Source organism: Lutra lutra, chromosome 8 (assembly GCF_902655055.1).
Source record: "Lutra lutra chromosome 8, mLutLut1.2, whole genome shotgun sequence".
NCBI lineage: Eukaryota > Metazoa > Chordata > Mammalia > Carnivora > Mustelidae > Lutra > Lutra lutra.
In genome coordinates this window covers 98,915,472-98,938,658 of record NC_062285.1, presented here as the reverse complement: position 1 = coordinate 98,938,658, position 23,187 = coordinate 98,915,472, and the positions used below count along the sequence as shown (strand labels likewise).

The 23,187-nt window shown below is 43.8% G+C and overlaps 1 protein-coding gene across 1 annotated transcript in view; it reads right to left on the bottom strand.

Moving 5' to 3' along the window:
* The window catches only part of TPH2 (tryptophan hydroxylase 2), a 96,251-nt gene that overhangs the window by 41,765 nt on the left and 31,299 nt on the right, over nucleotides 1-23,187 (bottom strand). Inside the window, exons 6-7 of the mRNA XM_047741194.1 lie at nucleotides 21,526-21,722; nucleotides 16,657-16,792 (exon numbers count right to left, since the gene is read on the bottom strand). Of these exons, the coding sequence (XP_047597150.1) occupies nucleotides 16,657-16,792; nucleotides 21,526-21,722 (333 nt within the window). The remainder of the gene's footprint in view (nucleotides 1-16,656; nucleotides 16,793-21,525; nucleotides 21,723-23,187) is intronic.

Here is a 23,187-nt window from a genome sequence, read left to right as displayed (position 1 = left end):
ATAGCTAATTACTCCTCCGTGTGCATTTGATTCAGTGAAAGCATCTAATACTCTATGCTGGGAGTGGACCCCATCGATGCACTCCTGTGATGAGTTTTTTATAAGGCCGTGCAGTCCGCACTGATGTTGGGATCAGGATCAAGTGGCCCACCATGGATAAATTTGAATACCTCCATTGTAGCCTGTAATGTAAATACTAAAGCACCCCTACCCATCCAGGCAGAAAATATGACAATGATCATTCCAAAATTAGACCAGATGTCAAACTTTAGGGAAACACTGAAGACGGCGTAAAGAAAGTAGGTAAGCAGAAACTAAAATAGCAGGTATTGTGACCAAAACATATAGAACGCTTGCTATGAGCCAGGCAGTGTGCTAAGGGCTTCGTCGTGCGAGCGCGAGACAGGTCACAGCTACCGTGGCAGTACATTCAGGGTGCAATACCGGATTTACTTTTGAGCTTGTCAAATCCTTGAGGAAGGCTGCTGCACACAGTCTTATATCTACCTAGGTACTAACGGAATTCGAAAACGTACAGGTAGAAGGAAAAGAGAGAAGGTGGCAGTCAAAAAGGAAAAAAGAAGGAAAAGATCCAAAGACATTAAGGGGTTCATTCTCTGGAATAAAAAAGGGAGCTATCACCTAGATTTTAAGTCAAGGTGTCATTATCTGAAACCTGTAACTCACAGCCAACCTAAGAAGGTTTAATAGCATCCCAATGATAAGGTAATCCAACTATTCATGAGAGAGGATGAAAGAAAGGAATTTGAAAGAATGAAATCATGCAATATCGCAGAATATACTGTTTCGTTAAGATTGAAAGTCTCGGGGTGCCTGGATGGCTCAAACAGTTAAGCATCCAACTCAATTTTGGCTCACATCTTGATTTCAGAGCAATGAAATCAAACCCCATCCCCGGCTCCATGTTCAGTAGGGAATCTGCTTGAGGTTCTCTCTCCTCTCTCTCTCTCTGCCCCTTCCCTCACTTCCGCCCATGCTTGCACTCTCTCTCTCTCTCTCTAAAATAAATAGGTAAATCAAAAAAAAAAAAAAAAAGAGGGCACCTGGATGGCTCAGTGGGTTAAGCCTCTGCCTTCGGCTCAGGTCATGATCCCAGGGTCCTGGGATCAAGCCTCGCATCAGGCTCTCTGCTCAGCAGGGAGCCTGCTTCCCTCTACCCCCCTCTCTCTGCCTGTCTCTCTGCCTACTTGAGATCTCTGTCTGTCAATTAAATAAAGAAAATCTTAAAAAAAAAAAAAAAAGAATGAAAGCCTGAAGCAAGGTGTCTAATAAAATTACTGATGGAACAGGAGGGATGCCTTTCACCCTGTTATAAATAGAAATGATAGCATCTCACTAATTTGTGTCCTCTTCTCAGTTCCATGTCCCTGCAGAGACCCTAAAAACCACCACTCAGGCTCAGCAAGTGTATGTGCACAGCGTGGACAGTGAGCCCGCCTCTCATGGAGCCGAGGCTTTAAGCGCCTGTATTTCAAGACCAGAAGCAAGGTTATTGCCTTTTATGACTGGTGAAGCCGTCTCAGAAATAAACTCTATCCCGGAGTCTTTGGCTTAGACATGGGATGTAGACAAAGGAAACTGAAGTGCCAAGAAACCCTTCAACCAAACAGCAAAGAAAGATGTTTAATGTTACTAACAAAAGCAATTACTTAACTTCAGGAAGTCTCAATAGTTTCTCTGACACCGAAGGATTTAGAAGCTGGAGTTGATTCTGACTCAGAGACTGAAAGAGGCTCCAGACTTTTGGGAATCTGAAGGAAAAAGGCTGAGTCTTTTCTCCAACCTTTGTATCAGTCAAGTTCTGGAGGGCTGAAATCATGCGGTTTCGCCCAATTTTACAAAGCACAGCTGTTATTATGTCCCGCATATAAAGTAGTTCACGATCCCTCTGTGGGTTGTGCTGTCCACAGCTGGGACCCCTGAGTACCTAATTATGAACAGGTTTCCGAGGTGAGTCCACAACTATTGCCTTATCACACCAGATCGCTCTTAAAAGATTCAATTATTTGGCTATAATTGCACCTGTCAGCACATGCTGCCTCCAATCTCTACATCGGCAAACTTTTCTCTTTTTAACTCGCATCCCTTTGATGCATTTTCGCCTGAATAATGCTTTCAGAAGCCTTTACACAAAAGCGCTCTGTTCACTGGAAATGTAGGACCTTTCAAAACTGTTAACACTGTAAAACATCATGTCTCCTTTTGAGGGAAAAAAAAAAAGAAAGAAAGAAAAAGAAAAGCTAGAGCTGATATCAGACTCTAAACTTTTGCTGCTCTAAATTGGAATCTTTTCTGATAAGCCCTGTTAGGAGGATTTTAAAGCCTGCTGAAATGGGCCCACAGAAGGGCCTGGGCAAAATGCCTGCGGGGAAATCTTAAATCATTCTAAGAAAGTTGCGATCATCTTGCTGTGGGGAAATAAGGGTCCTGGTTGTTAAGTTCACATTCAAAATGAGTCTGGCATTTTTTCTCCTCTTATCAGTTTTCAAAGCTGACTCCTCACGCTTCATGTTCAACAACTCCGTTTTATTTCTGCTGTAAATTAAAGCCTTTAAGAAGCAGTGAGCCAGCATCCATTGGCTTCTTATCCCAAATCAGTGCATCTGTCTTTTAAATCATATTTCTATAGGTTTTGTTTGTTCTAAATGACACAGAAGCCAACACAGTAGCTAAATCATGAAGAGAAGGAAAGCAAGACGAGCGGCAGGGGTGGGGAGTTCGCACAGGTGAAAAGAAGCAGGAGGAAGAGCTGGGAGGCAAAATTGGGTATCTCTTTCAGCTTTCACACAACATTTGGTGGGTGAGTGAAAGTATTTGGGATACCACTCCGGGACGCACTGAGAAGGGGGTGACTTGGTTTGTTTTCACAGCACCAAGGAGATGATAATGGTAATTAATTTGGTATCGAGGCAATTTTTCTTCAGCGCTTGCCTTGGACCCATATACAGAGTTACTTTGGTTTAGATTTAAAATAGCATGCTGCAAAATCTGGCCCAGATAAAATTCTAGACAGCCCTTAGGATCACTCCCTCTTCTATCTCTATCACCGTGCAGATAAATAGATATGTGGCCCTCTTTCTAAGAAGCTGAGCACTTAGATATCGTCCTGGAGGAAATCTTCTTGATTTTTTTCCCTCTAGGAATCATACGGAAGGCCACCAGTGTTACTTTCCTTCACTACAATTCTTTTGAGACTGACAGAAGATATTGTAGTGATCTTTCTTGAAATTTCCTTCAAGAAGCATTTATCGTATGCCTATTGTACCAAGCACTATGTTAGGAAACGATACGTAAAAGTAAATAAGACATAATCCTAGAATAACTCTTAGCAGAGTCATGTTATGGTTCCATAAAAGGGCAAACAGCAAATACTAACTTTCCTGATCCAGGGAGAGACATACTTTCTAACTCTTACAAGTCCCATAAAAGGGCTGCAAGGGAAACCGTGGCTATGTCTCTAGTTCCCCTATCATATCAGATAGTTCTTATTTCTGGAATAAATAAGAGATTTTTAATTCTTTCCCTGACACCTCTCAAATCGCACTAAAGATAAGGGCGCAATATAACAGAATAGTTAAAAGTCTATCTGAAGTCAGATCCAAGTCCATGTTCCATATTCTGCACAGGCAAAGGACTTAGACAAGTTCTGTGCAAACGGACTTTCTTCATCGATGGAAATATTTTATCTCTGCATTGTCCATTATGGTAGCCCTTTGGCACAGGTGGCTCCCGGACACTGGAAATGTGGCTTGCACTACTGAGGAACTACATTTATAGTGAATTTGATTTTAATTAATAAATCTAAATAGCCACATCTCTACCATATTGGACAGCACAGATGTCTTGTTTTCTCATCTTTGGAATGGAAATTACATGGGTCCCTATCACATGGAGGTTTTTTGGTTTTTGGGTTTTTTTTGAAGAAATTAGATTTTATCTTTTTTTTTCTTTAAGATTTTATTTATTTATTTGACAGAGAGAGAGACAGCAAGAGAGGGAACAAAAGCAGGGGAAGTGGGAGAGGGAGAAGCAGGCTTCCTGCTGAGCAGGGAGCCCAAAGCAGGGCTCAATCTCAGGACTCTGGGATCATGACCTGAGCTGAAGGCATATACTTAATGACTGAGCCACCCGGTGCCCCTCTCATGGAGTTCTTAAACAATGTAGTAAGATAACACATTGAAAACATCAGTTCCCAACAAGTTATGTATTATTCATCATATTACATTAAATTATACTTACACCAACATCTATTTTGTACTTCAGTAAGGTTGCCCTTTTGGAAGATATTTTCTCACTTAAACAAGAACTTGTAATCTTCTCCAGGACAGATGTCATGCCGTGGTCATCTTTGGATGCCTGACACATAATAGATGCCCAATTTAATTGTCATTTAACCCAACCAAACAAAGCAGGGATGATGGGACTCCATGGCTCCATAAAGAGGTAAATCCAAGTGCATCCCAAGTACAGTTTTCCTAATTTCCGGTGTAGCATCGGGGCATCAGACTGGGTCTGGGTTTTGCTATATCCTAGTTGTGTGACCATAAGGAAATTACCTGACTGCCTTGAACTATGGATTTGCCACCTGTTAAATGGTGACAGTCCTGCCTACCTCATAAAGATGAGTGGAACGATGCCAGCCCAACAGAACATGTGTGGAAGAGGTCGGATCCCTCCTTTCTTCTCTTTTGCGGTATCTTCTGTACCTGTCAACAGATGTAATTCTCTGCCCAGCAGTGAAGACGTCTGACCAGTGGTTGCCTCTTCCTTGCCTAAAATTCAATCACTTTAAATGTCTTCTTCTAAACTTGCAATTTAAAAATACAAATATTCCCGGAAAAAAAAATTCTCCCAGGTCATCTCAGTCTTCCACACCTGAAGGCACAGAAATGGGCTCCCCCTGACTACACGGCACTGAGGGAATGAGAACTGTGATTCGGGTGCGGCATTAATTTCTAGATGCCGAGCACCACGCAAGGAAGGCAAACCTTGGAGGGTGGAGGTGGGAAAGGGATCCTGCTTTGAATCTGCAAATATATACGTATTTATATCTGAAAGCTTTACCCCCAGTCACGGTGGGTAACAGCCTAGAAGAACAGAAACAGCCCCAGCAGGCACTTAGATATAAGCTTGGTTTCAAAATGCACAGGTTTTAAATAATGTATAGTGCTCCCCCCCCCCCATAGAATATCTATTGTTAGAGTGCTTGGGGCTCTTGAGACAAAAGGCCCTGTAAAAAGTCTTGGGGGTTATTTCTGTTTTTAGGCACCTCACAAAACGAGACACAATTTTATGATTGAAAACTCAGGAGTCCAGGTCTAGGAACTTACTTGGCCTTGTAACTAGGCTGGAATTTTATGAGGTCCATCAGCCTCCTCATGAATTTAAGAGGAACCAAGAAAGAGTGGACCTATTTGGTATTTATATAAAGCTTTTTTTCTCTCTGCAAAGATCAAAGCATTATTTCATTATCCCTCACACAGAGAGGTTAAGTGGCTTGCCGACAGTCACACTGAGAGCTGATAGCAGGGCCTGGATTTCCAGCAAGCAGCGCACGGGTCCTTCTGCCTGAGGACATGGACACAGCAGCCTCCTATCTACATTTCTACCCTGCAGAGAGGAGCTAGCCTCTTTTTCCCAGTGAAAGAGGAGATGCCTCCTCTTGATAAATAGGGCAGGTTCCGCCCCTGTGAAGATCAAAGGAGAAGGAGGGCTTCTAACAAAGACTGGTAGGGGGACCAAATTCTAGATGGGACCCGCATAGCTCTAAACCACCAGAGAGACACAGACAGGGCTTAGGGTTCTAGCAAAGCAAGGACCACCAATTAAAGGAATGGTGTTACTGTTGACTCTCTTACATAACATTTGTAAATTAGAAAAACCAAGAAAGAAGCTATTCAACTTCACACGTAACAGGTTTTGAGTTTTCCTGTTTAATGGTACCCTTTAACATGGAATAGTGGCTAATCTCACAGTCGTGGACACCGACTACTTGAGTTTAAATCCTGACTTCCTTGCTCCCCACCAGCTGGGTGACCTTGGGCAAGTTGCTTAACTTTTCTGGGCCTCGGTTTCCTCATCCATAAACTCAGAATAATAACAGCAACAACTCCTCAGAGCGCTGTTGTATTAAATGAGTTCAATCCATATACAACACTGAAAATCGTGCCTCATCCATCATAGTCAATAAATACATACGTGTTGTTAAGGGAAAAAAAAATACTGTTGTCACTTCCGCTCTACCGATATTGTTGTGGAAGTTATCCGTTAGTCTAGAAGGGACGACAATATTTTAGGTCTTAGGGCCTCTGCCTAACGTCTTAACTGGCCCGGGTAGAGCTCAAACCAAATGTCTCCTGAGGGGAACAATGGCTGCTGTGCTGAGGGTGTGAGCTCTGGGTTAAAACTCAGGAAAAGGAAGCCAGATGGGATCGGCTCTCTGAGAGCATGCCATCCTCTGAGACTCGCTAATCCTTACGCTTCTCTGCAATCCTGAATGGCAGCGATGAGAATAGAGCGCAGAGGAGTCCAGGTGGCCAGGCAGGGAGCTCGGGCTGCGCCCACGTGTCCGCTGGGAAAGAGCAAGTTGAAGCTAAACTGAGCTCATAGGAATGAAGGTTAAACTCTCTAAAGTTCTAGTTTATCGTCCCAGTACCGCAGTAAGACCTTACCCAGACTTGCCTTCATCGAGGCCAGATATTAAAAACACCAGAGGGGCGCCTGGGTGGCTCAGTCGTTAAGCATCTGCCTTCGGCTCAGGTCATGATCTGGGAGTCCTAGAATCGAGCCCCACACCGCGTTCCCTGCTCGGCGGGGAGCCTGCTTCTCCCTCTCCCTCTGCCCCTGCTTGTGTTCCCTCTCTCACTGTGTCGCTCTCTGTCAAATAAATAAATAAAATCTTTAAAAAAATAATAATAAAAATTTTTTTTAAAAGTAAAAACACCCGAGACAGTCAGGGCTTACGTCAGACAAATCCACATGCCCAGAATCTCTCAGATGGCAGCAAGAAGGGAAAACTGAGACTGGAAAGATCCTCTTTTTCCTCTCATTACAGACCTAGTGAGAGGCATCTGTTAGATCACGAGAGGGGCAGCCAAATTTTCTTATAAATGTGGAAGCCTACATCTTTACCTGCTGATATTATTACTTAACAAATGAGGATTCATGTCTGAACCACAAGAAAATAAATGACATCTTCTGCCAGTTTTAGGGAGGGTTCTGTTCTAATAAGCAAGGGCTAAACATAAAATTCATTTACTTAGAAACAGATGAAAAATGCTGTCAGAAATAATTCACTTTTATTTTTCTTGTAAAATTAAAACGCAGCACCAATTATAAGAAAAATCACCCGAAGGCAAAGCCTGTTTTTAAACTTTAAAACAGTTATATTTAAAAATAACATTAATTGCCCCTAAAATGTTCAACGGCAACAAGAAAGAATTTCTTTAATGCGAACACATTCAGTGGTATTATGGCAACAGACGTTGCAATATTAGTCAATGGTGTCACAAATTATTTCCTAATGGTGGAAGTTTGCCCTTCGATTTGAAAAGTGACATACCAGGAAAGAGCAGAAGAAAATAAACCCCCATCACTCTGTGCTGAGTAATCAATCATACCAACAGAGCTCGGAATCAGGGACTCCCTGACTGAAGAAGATTATACTATGTTGAGCCAAGTGTATTTTTGTTACTAGTACGTCAAGCCCAACATCGGAAAATAAAATAGAATGAATATTTTTAAACGTTTTCACTGAAACATTGTTTAAAGGGATTCCTGGTGCAGGATCACATTATTACTCTGGCAAGGGTTCTTCTGGAAAGACAGATATTGTACAGGCTTGACCTCAAAAAACTGACCTCAAAGAATGTAGGTTTCTATTTAGAATTCCTGGTTGCTTCTCCCTGAGCAATAGACAATGGGGGAAGGCCTGTGCTACGGATGTGTATTTCACCACTGCCTTGGGCAAACTTTAAAGTTTCAAAGGACACCCAGTGCAGAACCATGAGGAATCTGGCCACCTCCATCCAGAAATCTAGATCACAGTAGATTTGGCCTATATTGAGAAGAACAAAACCAGATTATATAGGAAAATATGTATATATTTATAAATATAAATATATAATATTTATAAATATATAATTATATTATTATTATATTATTATATAAGTATATATAATATATATTAAAATATATATTTTATATATATGATATTATATATATGTATATATATATGATGAATGCCTTAGAAAATGGGGTCTGCTTGCCCTACCCTTCTTCATTCCTAAGATTTCAGTCAATCCACACAGCATCTGAAGGAAAGCATAAAATTTGGCCCCAGGAGAATAGAACAGTTTTCTTCAGCTATATATCTCATTAGCAAGCTCTGTGTTTCTAAGATACCACTGGGCATTGGGACTATAGAAGGCACTGGAAATCATATACACAAGTACATGTGCACAGGCAAATACAGTTAGCAGGTGCTCAACCTCCACCTTGCACAAAACACATTCAAGAAATCTGTAGGAACTATGAAGAATAGAGACCACAAATCCCTTCAAAGGAAAGGCCCAGGGAAAAAAAGGCAAAAGACTTAAAGCAGAAATAGGGAGAGGGGAACATAGACCACATCTGAAAATCCAAAACACCTTCTGGAAACCAGAAGCCTGACGTCAGAGACCAAACCAGAGAGGGAGGGACAGGTCCCTCCCTACACCTTGCTTCTCTTCCCAGTATGCCTCCTAAATTGACTCACCACCAGTCCAGCAAGAAGCTTTGAGAGACAAAACCAGAGATGCCACTACCTCTCTGGTCCATACTCCTCTCTGGGCGAGGGGTACCCACTCGTACCAGATGTGGATGACACACCCGTGCACATGGCTGCCCCTGGGGGGCGTGCATCAGGGCTTGCCAGAAGGTGTCAATCTCAGCGAACTTCTTAATGCAGCAAGTTAGGTATTAGTTCAAATAGAATTTAGAACATGTTACAGAATGACATTCTTGTTAAAGCTAGGGCCATGAACTTCCCTGCCTTTTAAGTGGGACAATATTTAGGATTAGTTACCCAAAGGGGAGAAAATATACTTTTTTAGCACCCTGAAAAGTGCAGTTTCATTCCTTCTTTCTCTCTCTCCCTCTCTCGTTCTTTCCCTCCTTCCCTCCCTTACTCTTTTTCTCTCGTTTGACTAAGGGGGAGGTGGGGACAACTTGCACATTTCCTTTTGTCCCTCTTCTTCAGCTTCACAGTGAATAATCACCTTCTTATTCTGAAACCATCTTTATCCCAAAACAAAATAGAGGAGCAGAATAGGTTGCCCCTTACTGGGCACGATGGAGGAGAGGACTCACAGGCCTCACAGCTACAGTTGCTGCCCATAATCCCACCAGCCAAGGTTCAGGATTTTACCTGAAGACACTGAATGTGCAAAAATGCCTTAATCCTGGAAAGGCATCCAGCTCAGTCCCTAAGATCAGACTAAAGCTACTGGGGAGAGTGGAGGGCACTCCCCAATACGGGACTGCAGCCTTTCAGAAAGAGGTCTGACCACCACAGCCTGCAGGCCCAGGACTTCAAATAACTTCACAGCATTTAGTGCCCTGTACTCCCTCCCTCCATGGATCTCAGGTTGGGTCTCTAAGTAGACCTTGAGCCTGACGCCTCCTGGTGGCGGTGTCATTCACGGCTTCGCCCGCCAAGGACTCAATTCTCACCTTATGTGCCAGGTTTAGGGATCCCCTGCAACCTTGGTCTGATCTCCTTGTTTCTGCATCGCCTTTGTTAACTGACTTTGGGTTCATTATAGTCTCATGAAGGAGACTGAGACACGAACAGATAATTACTACTCCACATTGTAAGTACTTACATAGAAGAAGGCAAAGTATTACAGGAACACGGAGCTCTGCCCAGACAAATTTCCACAGAGAAGGCTGTGACTGAGCTCTAACCCTAGAGAATTAAGAGGATTTTACTGGAGTCACTCCAGGCCGAATGAACCCCCTGCACAAAAGGGTGAAGGCATGAACCAGGAGGATCACTGGGGTGGTGAGAAGTTCAGTGTGGCTAGGGCATGAGGTTTTGGAGGAGGCAAAAGAGAAGCAGAAGATATGGTTTGATGAGATCAGACTTTATTCTCTATTTGCAACAAAGAACAACAAGTTAAACAAGGGAATTCTATACTGCATTTGTGTTTCAGAAAGGAAACAGGGTCTACAGACTGCTTCAAAGAGAAAATAAAGCAGTAATTAGGGGTACCTGGGTGGCTCCATCAGTTAAGGGTCTGCCTTTGGCTCAGGTCATGATCCCAGGGTCCTGGGATAGAGCCCCACATTGGGCTTCCTGCTCAGCAGGGAGACTGCTTCTCCCTCTGTCCTTCCCTGACCCACTCTCCCTCTCTGTCCCCCTGCTTGTGGGCTCTCTCTCTTTCTCTCTCTCTCTCTCTCTTAAATAAATAAATAAAATCTTTGGAAAAAAAAAAAGAAAGAAAGCAATAATTGGTAGACAGACCAACAACGTTAACATGACCCATCAAATTTCTTCTAGAACAGTGGTTCTCCCTGGGGGCTCTGTTGCCCCGCTCAGGGGACATTTGGCAATACGTGCAGACATCTGTGGTTAAGTGGAAGGGTGCTCTTGACATCTAGTGGCTAGGGGCCAGACATGCTCTTAATCATCCTACAATGCACAAGACAGCCCCCACAACAAAGAATTAGCTGGCCCAAAATATCAATAGGGCCGAGGAAGAGAAATCCTGTTCTAAAAGATGAGGTGGCCAGAGGGAGTGAGAAGACACAGCCACTGTGGATTTCCCCAAGAGGCAGAGAGGAGACGTGGAGATGGTGGACCTTCTCAAATGACCCTTCTGCTACCATTCATGGGCTGGGTCATGCTCACACACCCAGGTGACTTGGAACTCTGTATCTTTCCCTCTCATTCCTCAGAGTGAGAAGGACTCACTTTTATTATTATTTCTGGAACATTATTATATATATATATATATAATATTATATATTCTGGAATAATAATTGTACGGGCCTATTTACCCAGAGCGATTCCATCCGGTTAAACAGTGATTTTGTTGTTTGTGCAGTAAAACTTAAACTGACCCTGCCCGCCCCCCACCCAGGGGAACCTACTTAAAAGCAAGTCCAGGAAACCAGTAAAATATATTCGCCAGTCCCAGAAAACAGAGCCCAAATACAAGGGGGGTCAGCTCAGGTAGAGATAACAGAGCCCGGATACAGAGATGAGTAAGGCCAGGGGGAGACATCCAATCGCCCCAATCAGTGGGACGCGCATACTGTCTCCCTAGCTACCAAGGAGTGTGGGCCCTGCCTTTTGGGCGTCTTTTGGGCACTAATTCTGACCAAGGTGATAGGCTAGTTCAAATAGCTACTATGGGGTGAATTGTAATTAAGTTGGCCACCCGTGTGTGACCAACCATGACTGTGCAGCTTTCTCTGTGTGTTGCAATCTTATTGGCCAGTTGTGTGTGGCCAGGCCCAACCACATGGCCTTTGCTCTATAAAAGTTAGTCTGTAAAGCAGGGAGGGGTCGCCCTCTCTGTAAGAGGTCGGTTTGATTCTCGATGCTTGGCGCGAAATAAAGCTTTGCTTGACCTTCGCTTTCTATCAGTCTCGCTCCTTTGATTACGGACCTAACAATAATATTATTACTTCTGGAATAACCTTGAATTTGACCCAATTGATTTACATAAAGGAAATTATTTACACACTTCAATACTCCATTAGGGACAAAGTTGCATGTGATCACAGCTGATCAAAGCAGGCAGCCATGCAACAGCAAAGTGCAGAATCGCAGCCCTGGCCTCGTGCGCCAAGGAAGGGGGTAAAGATGGCTCTCCACTTCTAGCAAAATCAGTGGCCTTTCAATCCAGGTAGAAACACATGGAAAAGCAAATCCTCCCACCAAGAAAACCAAGAGTCATGGACTCTCCACAACTTTCACTGCTGTCCGCCAGGCCAGAAAACTTTCCCCGGGGAACCAATCCAATCTGCCATCACTTTTTAAATTAAAGTCTCACTCTCTGGCCAAGTTTAGGGAATACAAGAGTCTTTCAAATGTAAATTGTAAAAAACAGGCCAAAGACACATTTAAAACCCAGTATTTGTTGAAAGCTAGGATCTCAAAATACATTCTCCCCAGACTGAAAAGGAAAATAAAATTTTTGCAAATAATGTCTTTTTGGGGCTTTCCCTCTCATTTCTACCGGTGTCAGGTGTCTTTGACAGCTCACCTATGTCCCATTAGCGCTGCCTCCAGGACAACAGTTCAGCAATTGAAGGCAGTTACTTGGAAGCAGAGTACAAGCACCAAACACAGGGGCCAAGTTGAACTTCGCAAATTGAAGAATCTGCTCTCTCCTTGGTTTTCAATTGAGGAAATGGGATTTCATTACAAAGACAATGCCTGGAAAAGTGCTTGGGCAGGAAACAGCACTCCAGCATGGGGTCCCATCCACTCAACGCTGCAGCTGGGAAGGGATTTAGGACTTGGTCATACATCTGGATTAAAGGGGTCTTTACAGAGAATTGTGTCTGCATAGTGTATTTCTGGAAGGGTGCAGGGGAAACTGGCAGCAGTGGTCGCCTCTGGGGAGGTGAAGTGGGTGTCAAGGGAGCAGGAAAGGTTGTTCATGGTATACTTGAAATTCGGAGTCATGTACGTGTATTACCTACTCATAAAATAATAATTTTAAAGAACGAATGGAACTTACACACACACAAAACAGATGAATGTCATAAAATCCGCTCTCCCAAAAAAAGAGTCTGTTCAAAAAAACCCAAGTAGGTGAATCCCATGTTTCCACCCTCTGACTTAAGCCTCGTCGTGTCTGGGTAGTCATGGGAGTCATGGAAGAGGAAAACACTCACATCTACGGTGGGAGCTTTAAATTCACTTCTGGAACTCCCGACACTTATTTCCACTATCAGGGACTTTTCCAGCACACCCTACCCCTCAAAAATAACACGTCCCAAACCCGAATCCTCCTCTTCTCTTCCCTCTTTCCTACCCTCTTCTCTCCAACCCTGATCCTGCTCCAATAGCCTCAGTCATTATTAGAAAGAAAGAAGAAAAAAAAAAAAAAAACTACCATTCAGCTTCTCAATCTAAAAACCTCAGTGTTACCTTGAGGACCCTCTCCTCACCCTCGTTATAGTCACCAAATATTGTTAATTCCATCACGATGCTGTTTTTCAAATAGATGACCTCTTGTCCTATCTCTTGACCTTTTCTAGTTTAAGATACTATGAACTATATTCCTTCATTGAAACGGGAACACCTGCTAGTTTTCCAGCTAGTTCATTCTTTTTTTTTTTTTTAAGATTTTATTTATTTATTTGACAGAGACAGAGAGAGAGAGAGTCACAAGTAGGCAGAGAGGCAGGCAGAGAGAAGAGGAAGCAGGCTCCCTGCTGAGCAGAGAGCCTGATTTAGGGCTCGATCCCAGGACCCCAGGATCATGACCCGAGCTGAAGGCAGAGTCTTTAACCCATTGAGCCACCCAGGTGCCCCTAGTTCATTCTTTACACTTCCCCGCCCCCGTCACCTTTCTCAGACACAATTATCCGATCATGCTTCAGAAACTTGGATAGCTCCCTAGTGCCTCCAGAATTTAGCCTACATGTCCTAGTTTGACAAATGATCCCTTACACTGTGACCTGAAAAAAACATGCCACCCCTAACACATACCCTATGCTCTGGCCACTCTGGTGTCACCAGCCTTGCTCATTTATGCCTCTTTCGAGCCTCCAAACTTTCACTTGCTGTTTCCTTGACTTGAAAGCTTTCCCCTCCCTCCCAGCCCCGCCTCAGACAAAAACAATTTCCTATTCTCCCCCTTCCAGACCCCTACTCAGTTTATACCCTCTCTGAAAAGCCTTTTCAGGACTGCTTCCTCCTCTGTACTCCTCTAACACTTTGCACACACCCTCATCATCACCCCAACCACACTCTTTCGCAATTATTTATGTTTCTTTCTCCCCTGCCAGAATGTGAGCTGCTTTAAGAAACAGCTGCTATATTTTATTCATCTTTGAATCCACTGCACCTCCCTGCTAACACTGCCCATAAATGTTTGCTGAATGAATTGGCTGAAAGTACTTTGGTAAGAATGTAACACATTATCCCAAAATTTTATAGACCTCTGTGGCTAAAATCTCATTTCTTTGCCCTCTCTCTCTGCATACTTATTGGCATGCTATCACAGGTCCCCAGGGGGCCAGTTATTCAAAAGGAACTAACAAAGTGCCTGCTATTTGTAAATAGGGACATTTGTAAACCCTCTGGGCTAGATTTAGAGATTGCCTTTCTAACTCTGACAATGCTCCTTTGAGTACTCACTCCACTCTAAGAAGCATTTCTTTTCCGAACCTCTTGAGTCCTATAAGTAACCTTTGTTTATCCTGAAAACACTTTCCGGGAAGCTGAAAGTAGGCAAAAAAAAAAAAAAAAAAAAGGCAATGTAGTGACCTGGCAGGGACCTATCTGTTCTGAGCTTCTGGCCTGCCTAAGAGGAGAAGGGGAGATTCAGGGACTCTACTTCCACCACCAGAGGCTACTCAACCACTTGAACCTCCAAGGACTCTCTGCTCCCCAGGGAAGACTGTGGCAGTCCATTAATACAAAATTATTCTAGTAAGCATCACAAGGGAAGTGATAACCCCAGTGTCCTGAAGAACAGTAGGTAACAAATTCGGGTATGATTAGGGGTAGAGACTCATTCAGATGGAGCCCAAGGGGGCAGAGATCCAATGACAACTTCCAGCCTCAGAGTCTTTGGCTCTTGCTCTACCAGGAATATTCTACCGGGAGATATTTACATTGAGGTCTCTGCTTGAATGTGACCTCCCAAGAGGCTTCCCTGAGGACTCAATCCAAAAGAGCACCGTCCATTACTGGTCATCTCCTCACCCTGCTTTATCTGTCTTTCCAGCATCTTGAGCATATCAAAGCACTGGTAACTGAAACCATCTTGCCTATGTGTTTGTATGCTGCCCACTGTCTCCCACTCCCACTCATTCACCCCAGAGAGCAGAGACCTTGTCTTGTTCCTAGACCATCCAAGCACATAGTAATCTCCCCATAAAGGTTCCTTCATTTTGTTTAAAAAAGCATACAAAGAAATATTCAAGTAGCTGCTGATTTCAGCAAAAACATAAGACCCAAGTTAAAATGTTTAAAGCTAACAAGGCTAAATACATGTGATAGATGGATGAGGAGGAAAGCAAATGACAGATTTGCTGAGGAAGGGGTGGTTGTGCATGGGGATGGCAAGGGAGTATTTCCCAGAGAAGATGAGATTCATGTCGAGCTCAAAGGCACTGGAAAGTTCAGTAAGCTTAAGAAAGCAGGCCAGTGTTTCGCCTTGGGAGATGATACAGTCCATGTATGATAAGGCCAAATGATTAACACATGAGGGTTCACAGCTTATCCAACACTTGGCCACCCACCGTCCAGGAGAGAAAGGATAAAAGCCCCTGAGGTAGATTCGCTCAAGGAAAGCTGACAGAGTCAAAGAAGAATCACAAATCCCATATATATCTAGAAGTGATGGGTGGGACTAGAGGAGTGTTCAAGAAACAAAGATGGCAGGAAGAGCACAGCACAACGTTCTTAGTTTTGGGGAGGGATGAGAAACAATAAGGGAGAAGAAATCAGTAATGAGCCTTGAGAAGTTCCTTGTTGTTAGAGGGTATCATGCTTAGCAAAATAAGTCAATCGGAGAAAGACAACTATCATATGATCTCCCTGATATGAGGGATAGGAGATGCAACATGGGGGGTTAAGGGGGTAGGAGAAGAGTAAATGAAACAAGATGGAATTGGGAGGGAGACAAACCATAAGTGACTCTTAATCTCACAAAACAAACTGAGGGTTGATGGGGGGGGGGGGGGTGGGGAGGGGGGTGGGATTATGGACACTGGGGAGGGTATGTGCTATGGTGAGTGCTGTGAAGTGTGTAAACCTGGTGATTCACAGACCTGTACCCCTGGGGATAAAAATATATGTTTATAAAAAATAAAAGTAATTAAAAAAAAAAAAAAAAAAGAAGTTCCTTGTTGGGCCTGAGTTCCTTAACTCAGGAGAGAGGGCATGAGTCCTGGCTGGGCCAATGTTGACTTATCCCTTTGTGCCTGCCTCTCCTCGTCAGTAAAACTGGAAATAAATAATTTACACAATGGGACTACCATGGGGATTAAGTGGGTTGATGAGAACAGCCCCTGGCATGTCAGGATTGTCCTTATCATTAGGATTTTGGGAGCCCTGATTCTTTAAACTCAACATTGACTTAATGGTCTCTATGGATCGTAGCTTTATACAAATTACACGTTTTAAGGAGCAGTATCATCAACAGCTTGGCCAAAGCAAAAGGTTCCGTGTTGGGATAAAGTTAGAGAGACAAACCGAAGTGAGAATATTGGAGGACAGTGTCCCCCACTGAGGAATCCAATCTTTCAGTGAGCACTGGCCTCTTTGGGTGAGCACGCTGGCTCTCAGATGAAATTATTTTGCAGGTAAAAGAGGGCCTGAGTAGCTCTCAAGTAGAGTGAGCATGGGCCGCTTAACAGAGCGGTGGGCCCCATCCAGCCTAGGAATGCCATGTGGGTACTCACGGTTCCGGGGTGTAGAGGGGGTCCGAGCCATGCCGGACGTACTGGGTACAGTGGAAGACCCTGTAGGCCAGTCCCGCCAGAAAGTCTCGCGGACTCAGGTATCCAGCCACCGGCCTCACAGTGAAGCCCGATCTTTCTGAAATGACAACAGAAAGAGCCAACTAAACATTAACTGAACAAGACTTGAGGGCCCAAGCAGGGTGTCCTATTATTTATAAGGACATCCTAGAAACAAAGTAATCAAGGTCTTTAAAACCCTTGACAGTTGAATGACATCTACGGTTAATAGCTATCACGTTTGTGGCTTCTGATTACTAAAATATACTCCGGCATGATGGTTTCCAGGGGAACAAGACATTCATTAAAATGGAAAGAAAGGTGAAAAAAAAAAAGATGTTAAAGATTTAAATCCAGAAGCTGAATTAGGATAAGAAAGCTCAAATTCACAGGACAAGATTACAATTAAAGTGATGTTTACCACGTATTACCTTGTATCTTTCTCAAAGACACAACCATACTGTCTGTCCATGTTCAGTTCACCCACAGCTAAATCACCCCCGTCACGAGCCTTGTGGAATCCGTTCACACTAAGGCTTTCTATTGTCAACACCCCCTACCTCCCTCATTCCACGTTGCTGTTTTCGGTGATATTATGAAAAAAATCATATTAATTACTATCATTTGAAGAGGTACACTAAAGCTCTACATGCTTTATTGGCTTCTGGGAGAAGGAGACAAAATAAGCAGAACTCAACACGATGTATGAAGCTGCCCTATACCGCTAACCCAATTAGGCTGGGGGTCATCAGTGGTCTCGGTTTAAGGGCTACCTAACGCTTGCTTGTGGTGACAGCCCAGGAAATTTACAACAGGAGAGCTACCCTTATCTCTGACACCAGCATCGTGAAGGCTCCCATTCTGAACACCTCGTCTCATTAGGAGAGCACCTCAGAATGGTTAGAATGGTTTTAAAAGGCAAGGACCAATTAAGCTTATAAATCCCGTCCTGGGATTTCTGGTATCTACGTGAAAAATATCCCTGTTCTCAGGCCTCCTCAGACCCATAATTCTAACAATATTATGTTCATTCTAAAAGCTTTTACTTTGGATTGTTCCCTACTGAATATCAAAAAGATAAGTGTACTTTCTTCTTTTTCTATTTTATGTGAATTAAACCAGTATATCCCACGTGAGGAACCTGAAGGGTGATACAAAGAGAAATGTTCTTTATTTGAAGTTATATATCTTATTTTTACATAATTTTTTTAAAAAATATGTAACTAACACATCAAGAACTTAGAATGTGTGGATATCATTGCTTTAGAAGTTTCCTTTTTAAATACATTAGGCATTTAAAAGCGAGTCAGTCAAAAAATAATAAAATGAAATAATAAAAAAAAAAAACCACGTACATTTACTTGCTCTGTGCCAATGAATGATGCAGACTGAGCTCCCAGTGTCCAGATCACAGAGGTCTTGAAAAATAACAGCAAGAACAATAGCAGTAATAACTAAGACTCTGCTATGCTTAAAATGTGTCAAGAAATAACTTTAGGCGGCGCCTGGGTAGCTCAGTGTGTTGAGTCTCTAACTCTTGCTTTGGTCTCAGGTCATGAACTCACAGGTCATGAGACAGAGCCTTGCCTTGTTCTGGGAGGAATCTGCTTGAGATTCTCTCCCTCTGCCTTTCTTCTAACTCCTTGCACACACATGCTCTCACACTCTCTCAATAAATAAATAAAATATTAAAAAGAAAAAGAAAGATATAGGGTCACCTGCATGGCTCAGTCAGTTAAGTGTCTGCCTTAGGCTCAGTAATGATCCTAGGGTCCTGATATTGAGCCCCTCATTGGACTCCCTGCTCGGCAGGAAGCCTGCTTCTCCCTCTCCTTCTCCCTGATGCTCCCCCTACTTGTGTTCTTTCTCTCTCTCTCTCTCTGTCAAACAAATAAATAAAACCTTTAAAAAGTTAAAAATTTAAAAAGGAAATTAATGGGGCACCTGGGTGGCTCAGTGGGTTAAGCTTCTGCCTTTGGCTCAGATCATGATCTCAGGGTCCCCGGATCAAGCCCCGCATTGGGCTCTCTGCTCAGCAGGGAGCCTACCTCTCCCTCTCTCTCTGTCTGCCGCTCTGCCTACTTGTGAACTCTGTCTGTCAAATAGATAAATAAAATCCCCCCCCCCCAAAAAAAAAGGAAATTAAGATTTTTTAAAGAAATAACTTTAGGGCTTCTAGGAATATCAATATCAGTTAGTGTCCCTTCCCAACCACATTTTGAGGTAGATAAAATGACAATCTCCATTTGCAGAGAAGAAACTGAGGCACAGAGAGGTTACGAGAACTCATCTGAGGTCACACAGCCAAGAACTGGCAGAGTGGGGACCCAGCACAGGCATTCTCCAGCCAGAGTCCACGCTATACCACATAACCTCTCATAAAAATATTAAATTGGGAGACAGACGTGGCAAAAATTATGGGATGGTATTCTAATTACTGGGGTTTGGGAAACAACGCAGTAAAAAGCAATTCCCATACATGAGTAATCAAGCCCATGGTAAATCTATAATATGCACATAACTGTAGGAAACAAAAAGGGACACGCCAGAGGCAAAGCCATTAGGGAGAACATGAGCCACTTAAACAACATAAGGCATTATGTAATTAGACAATAATTAAGCAACACTGATTAGTGGTCTCAGTCTTTTTCCTGTAGTAAGAAATATCATGGATGATGTTTACACATGGGGCTGTCCCATTGCGCTGGACATGGTTCCGTATACCCGCTCTCAGACCATGCCTCCTTCTCCCCTGATACACACAGGAACTCCGAGAGAGAAAGGTTGTGGGGACTGGTAGGATCAGGATTCGGAGAGGAGACAGGACTTGCTCTGAGTCTTAAAGAATAGGTAGAATTTGATAGGTGGAGGAGGGAGGATTTTTCTAGCAAGGGACAGAACCACAGAACCTGGGCAAAGGTATGGAGATCCCACAGGTAGAATGGAGGGTTTGCACGGCACAATCGTCGCAGCGCACCATCTGGGAAAGCCAGGTTGGAGCCTTGAGTTGAGGCTGAGCAGTTCAGAACGGGATCATATAAACCAGAGATCAGCAAACTGTGGCCTGTAGTCCAAATCCAGTTTGTTGTGTGCACCCCACGAGCTAAGAATACTTTTTAGATTTTTTTTAATGGTCACACTTCAATAGTTACTGAAGTACTGACAGAAGAGCCTCCATTTGTCTCTTGGCCCGCAAGAACAGAAACAGTCATTATCTGGCCTTTACAAAAAAAAAAAAAAAAGATGTCTAACCCCAGTAAAAATCAAAGGGGAACCACTGGTAGCTTCTGAGCAGAGATGTCTGGAAGGAAGTGATGCTTTAGGAAGCTTCATCTGGAAGCAGAGGACAAGAGAGTGGCGGGGAGAAAATACGGACATCAAGGTTGTAGAACAGGGACCTCAGTCTGGGTGGTGGCAGCTGGCAGGCTGACGATGGGTAGCAAAGCTAGAAGTGGCCCGACGTGGGGGCTGCTGCAAACTGAGGCATAGCCTCCGAAGGTACCCATGACCTCACAGCCTGAACCTGGGACTATGCAGCCAAATAGGCTTTGCAGGTGTGATTAAGTTAAGGATTTTCAGATGGGGTGATTATCCTGGATTACTCAGGGGAGGTCTGAGATAATCACGAGGATCCTTATAAAAGGGACACAGGAGGGTCAGAATCAGAGAAGGAGACATGACGAAGGAAGCAAAAGGATGGAGCCATGTAAGGAAAAGGCCAGGAGCCAAGGAAGGCAGGTAGACTCCAGAAGCTGAAAGAGGCAAGGAAACAGAACCCTCCAAAAGGAATGCAGCCCAGCCAAGACCTTGGTATTAGACTTCCCATCTCCAGCACAGTAAGATAATACGTTTCTCTTATTTTAAGTCACGAAGTTTGTGGTGTTGTCTTATAGCACCAATAGGAACCTAATACAAAGACTGATTACCTAGTGGGGAGGGTGGGGAGGGTGGGGAGGAATTCAGAGGGGTTCCTGAGAGGTGGGCCTGAAGAGTCTAGAAAATAAAGTGTCACGGATAGAGGGTAGGCAGGCAAGGAAGGCAGTTCCAGGAAAGAAGAAGGGCAGCAAAGGTTTTGCTTTTACAACTGCTACACTTGAGACAGGGTAGAGGAAAGAATGGAGAACCCGGGACTCAACCCCAGGGAAGCTCAGAGGAGGAAGCAGGGCCACCAAGAAACCGGGCTTCCTGCTGCCACTCCTACAAGTTTCCCCCGTTGCTGTCCCAGGAGAGCCAGTGAGGAGAGTGACCACACAAGGACATGAACTTGAGCTGACACTGTGTCTCATCTAGTTGCCTACTGTATCAGGCATGAGTATAGCCCCTGGCATATCACGTATATATAAAAATATTTCTTTGATTAATTGACTGGTTTCCCTCAAAGGAAAGTCACTAGTGTTCAACATTATCCATGATATTTCTTATGCAATACTGATTTTTAACAAAGCAAATAAAATGTCACCTTTGAGGTCATTCCATCCCCATGTAGCCCCACAGAGTAGTTCCTGGATCAGAAAGAGCTCAAAGCTGAACTTGCCAATAACCTTTGGGGTTTACCGCCTAGAACAGCCAACCACGAGAGAGCCCACCAAAGCCCCTGAGCGGTGTGAACAGCGGAGTCCCTCTCCCTGCCCACGGTCTCTGCTCTGCTTCCCGCAGATGGCCCTGGGGAGTCAATGGCTCAGTGCTCCTCTCTTTAAATCAAAGGGAGTGTTTCTTTTTTTGTAGAAAGGGCCATTTCCGAACCATGTGTCCTTGGGAGGCAAGCAAGGATGCTGGCTAGGAAGGCAAGAGACAGCCTGTGTGAAGCCCTACCTTTCAGAAATACGGAGACATCTTGGAGTTGAGGCACATTGTCCTCCCTGTAGCCACAGTATTTAGTCAGCAGAGGGAAGTTCTTCAAATACTCCCGGCAAGCATGAGTGGGGTAGAGCTTGGAGAGCTCGCGGAACACGACGCCCCACGTCTTCGTTTCTTCCTCTGTGTACTCCACCCTGGGGATGGGCTGGCCGCTGGGCGGGAGAGAAGATCAGTGAATGACTCTAGCTCTGGAACGGAGTTAAACATCTCATTTCATACCTACCATTAGTCAAGTTCTTGTAAAGTGGGACACCTGAGTGTCCAAAAGGATCCCATGCAGAATTATTTTTTTAATAAATGGTAACTTTTAATTTTGTATATTTGGACTTCCATACAAATGATCTGGTTAAGTTACATCTTCACACAACCTTATGGAAATTTGACAAGACTTATGTACTTACACTGAGATCAGTAATGAATAAGAGCTCTGGGTTGGAAGAAACTGGTTTGGGTACAAAGCTATGCTCTGGAAGCCTTTTCTGTAGTCACCTACTGAAGTCAATAAACGGATGTTGCCTCTAGAAAATGAAATTGCCTGTGGGTTCTCTTTGTCCTTGTGAGAAACTGCCCCAATCTCCAAGTGTAATTTTGAGATTTTTCGTTCAGTGAGTAAAATGTCTGGGAACTACAGGGGAAAAAAAAAAAACTATACTGAATTCTTGGGGTGCCTGGCTGGCTCAGTCAGTAGAGCATGTGACTCTTGAATTCAGGATTGTGAATTTGAGCTCCACATTGGGTGTGGAGGGTATATAAATACAAAATCTTAAAAAAAAAAAAAAACCTGGGGTGCCTGGGTATCTCAGTTAAGCCACTGCCTTCAGCTCAGGTCATGATCCCAGGGTCCTGGGATCGAGTCCCACATCAAGCTCCCTGCTTGGCAGGGAGCCTGCTTCTCTCTCTCCCTCTGCCTGCCGCTCCCCCTGGTTGTGTTCTCTCTCTGTCTGTCAAATAAATACAATCTTTAAAAAAAAATAAAATAAACTATATTGAATTCTAAAGTGAGAGCTTTGCACAATGCACAATAGGAGAATTCATTACCCATCATGCTGGGAGGGTCATACATTAAGCTTTCTCACTTTAGCAGAGGGGTCAGAAAACCTCTTCTGCAAAGGTTCAGAAAGTAAATTAAATATCTTAAGTTTTTGTGTGCCACAAGGCCTCTGTCACAACTTTTGAATTCTGCCATTGTATCTCAAAGACAGCCAGAGATGACATGTAAACAAATGAACATCATTGTATCCTCATCAAAGCTTCATTACAAAAACAGACAGTTGGCTAGAATTGACCTACAAGCCACAGTGTGCAGACTCCTAGGTCAGAATAGTGAGAGGTGGCTCGAGACTGGAAAGGGCACGGAGAGCTTCCTGGAGGAAGCTGAGCTTCATGGGCCAGGTAGGATCTGTAAGTTCCCAGACAGAAAGGTGATGGAGGAAATGCTGTTTTAATAGCAACCAGCAGCCATGAGCAGGAAACAGCTTCCAGAGGCAGGGGGAAGGGCGGGTTGGGGTGGGGGGGGGGGGGGGGGGACAATAGAACAAAGGCAGTATGGACATGTGCTTTTGCAAGCTATTGTTTGACAGACCTGAATCTGAATTTAGCCTCTGATTAAGAAACCTA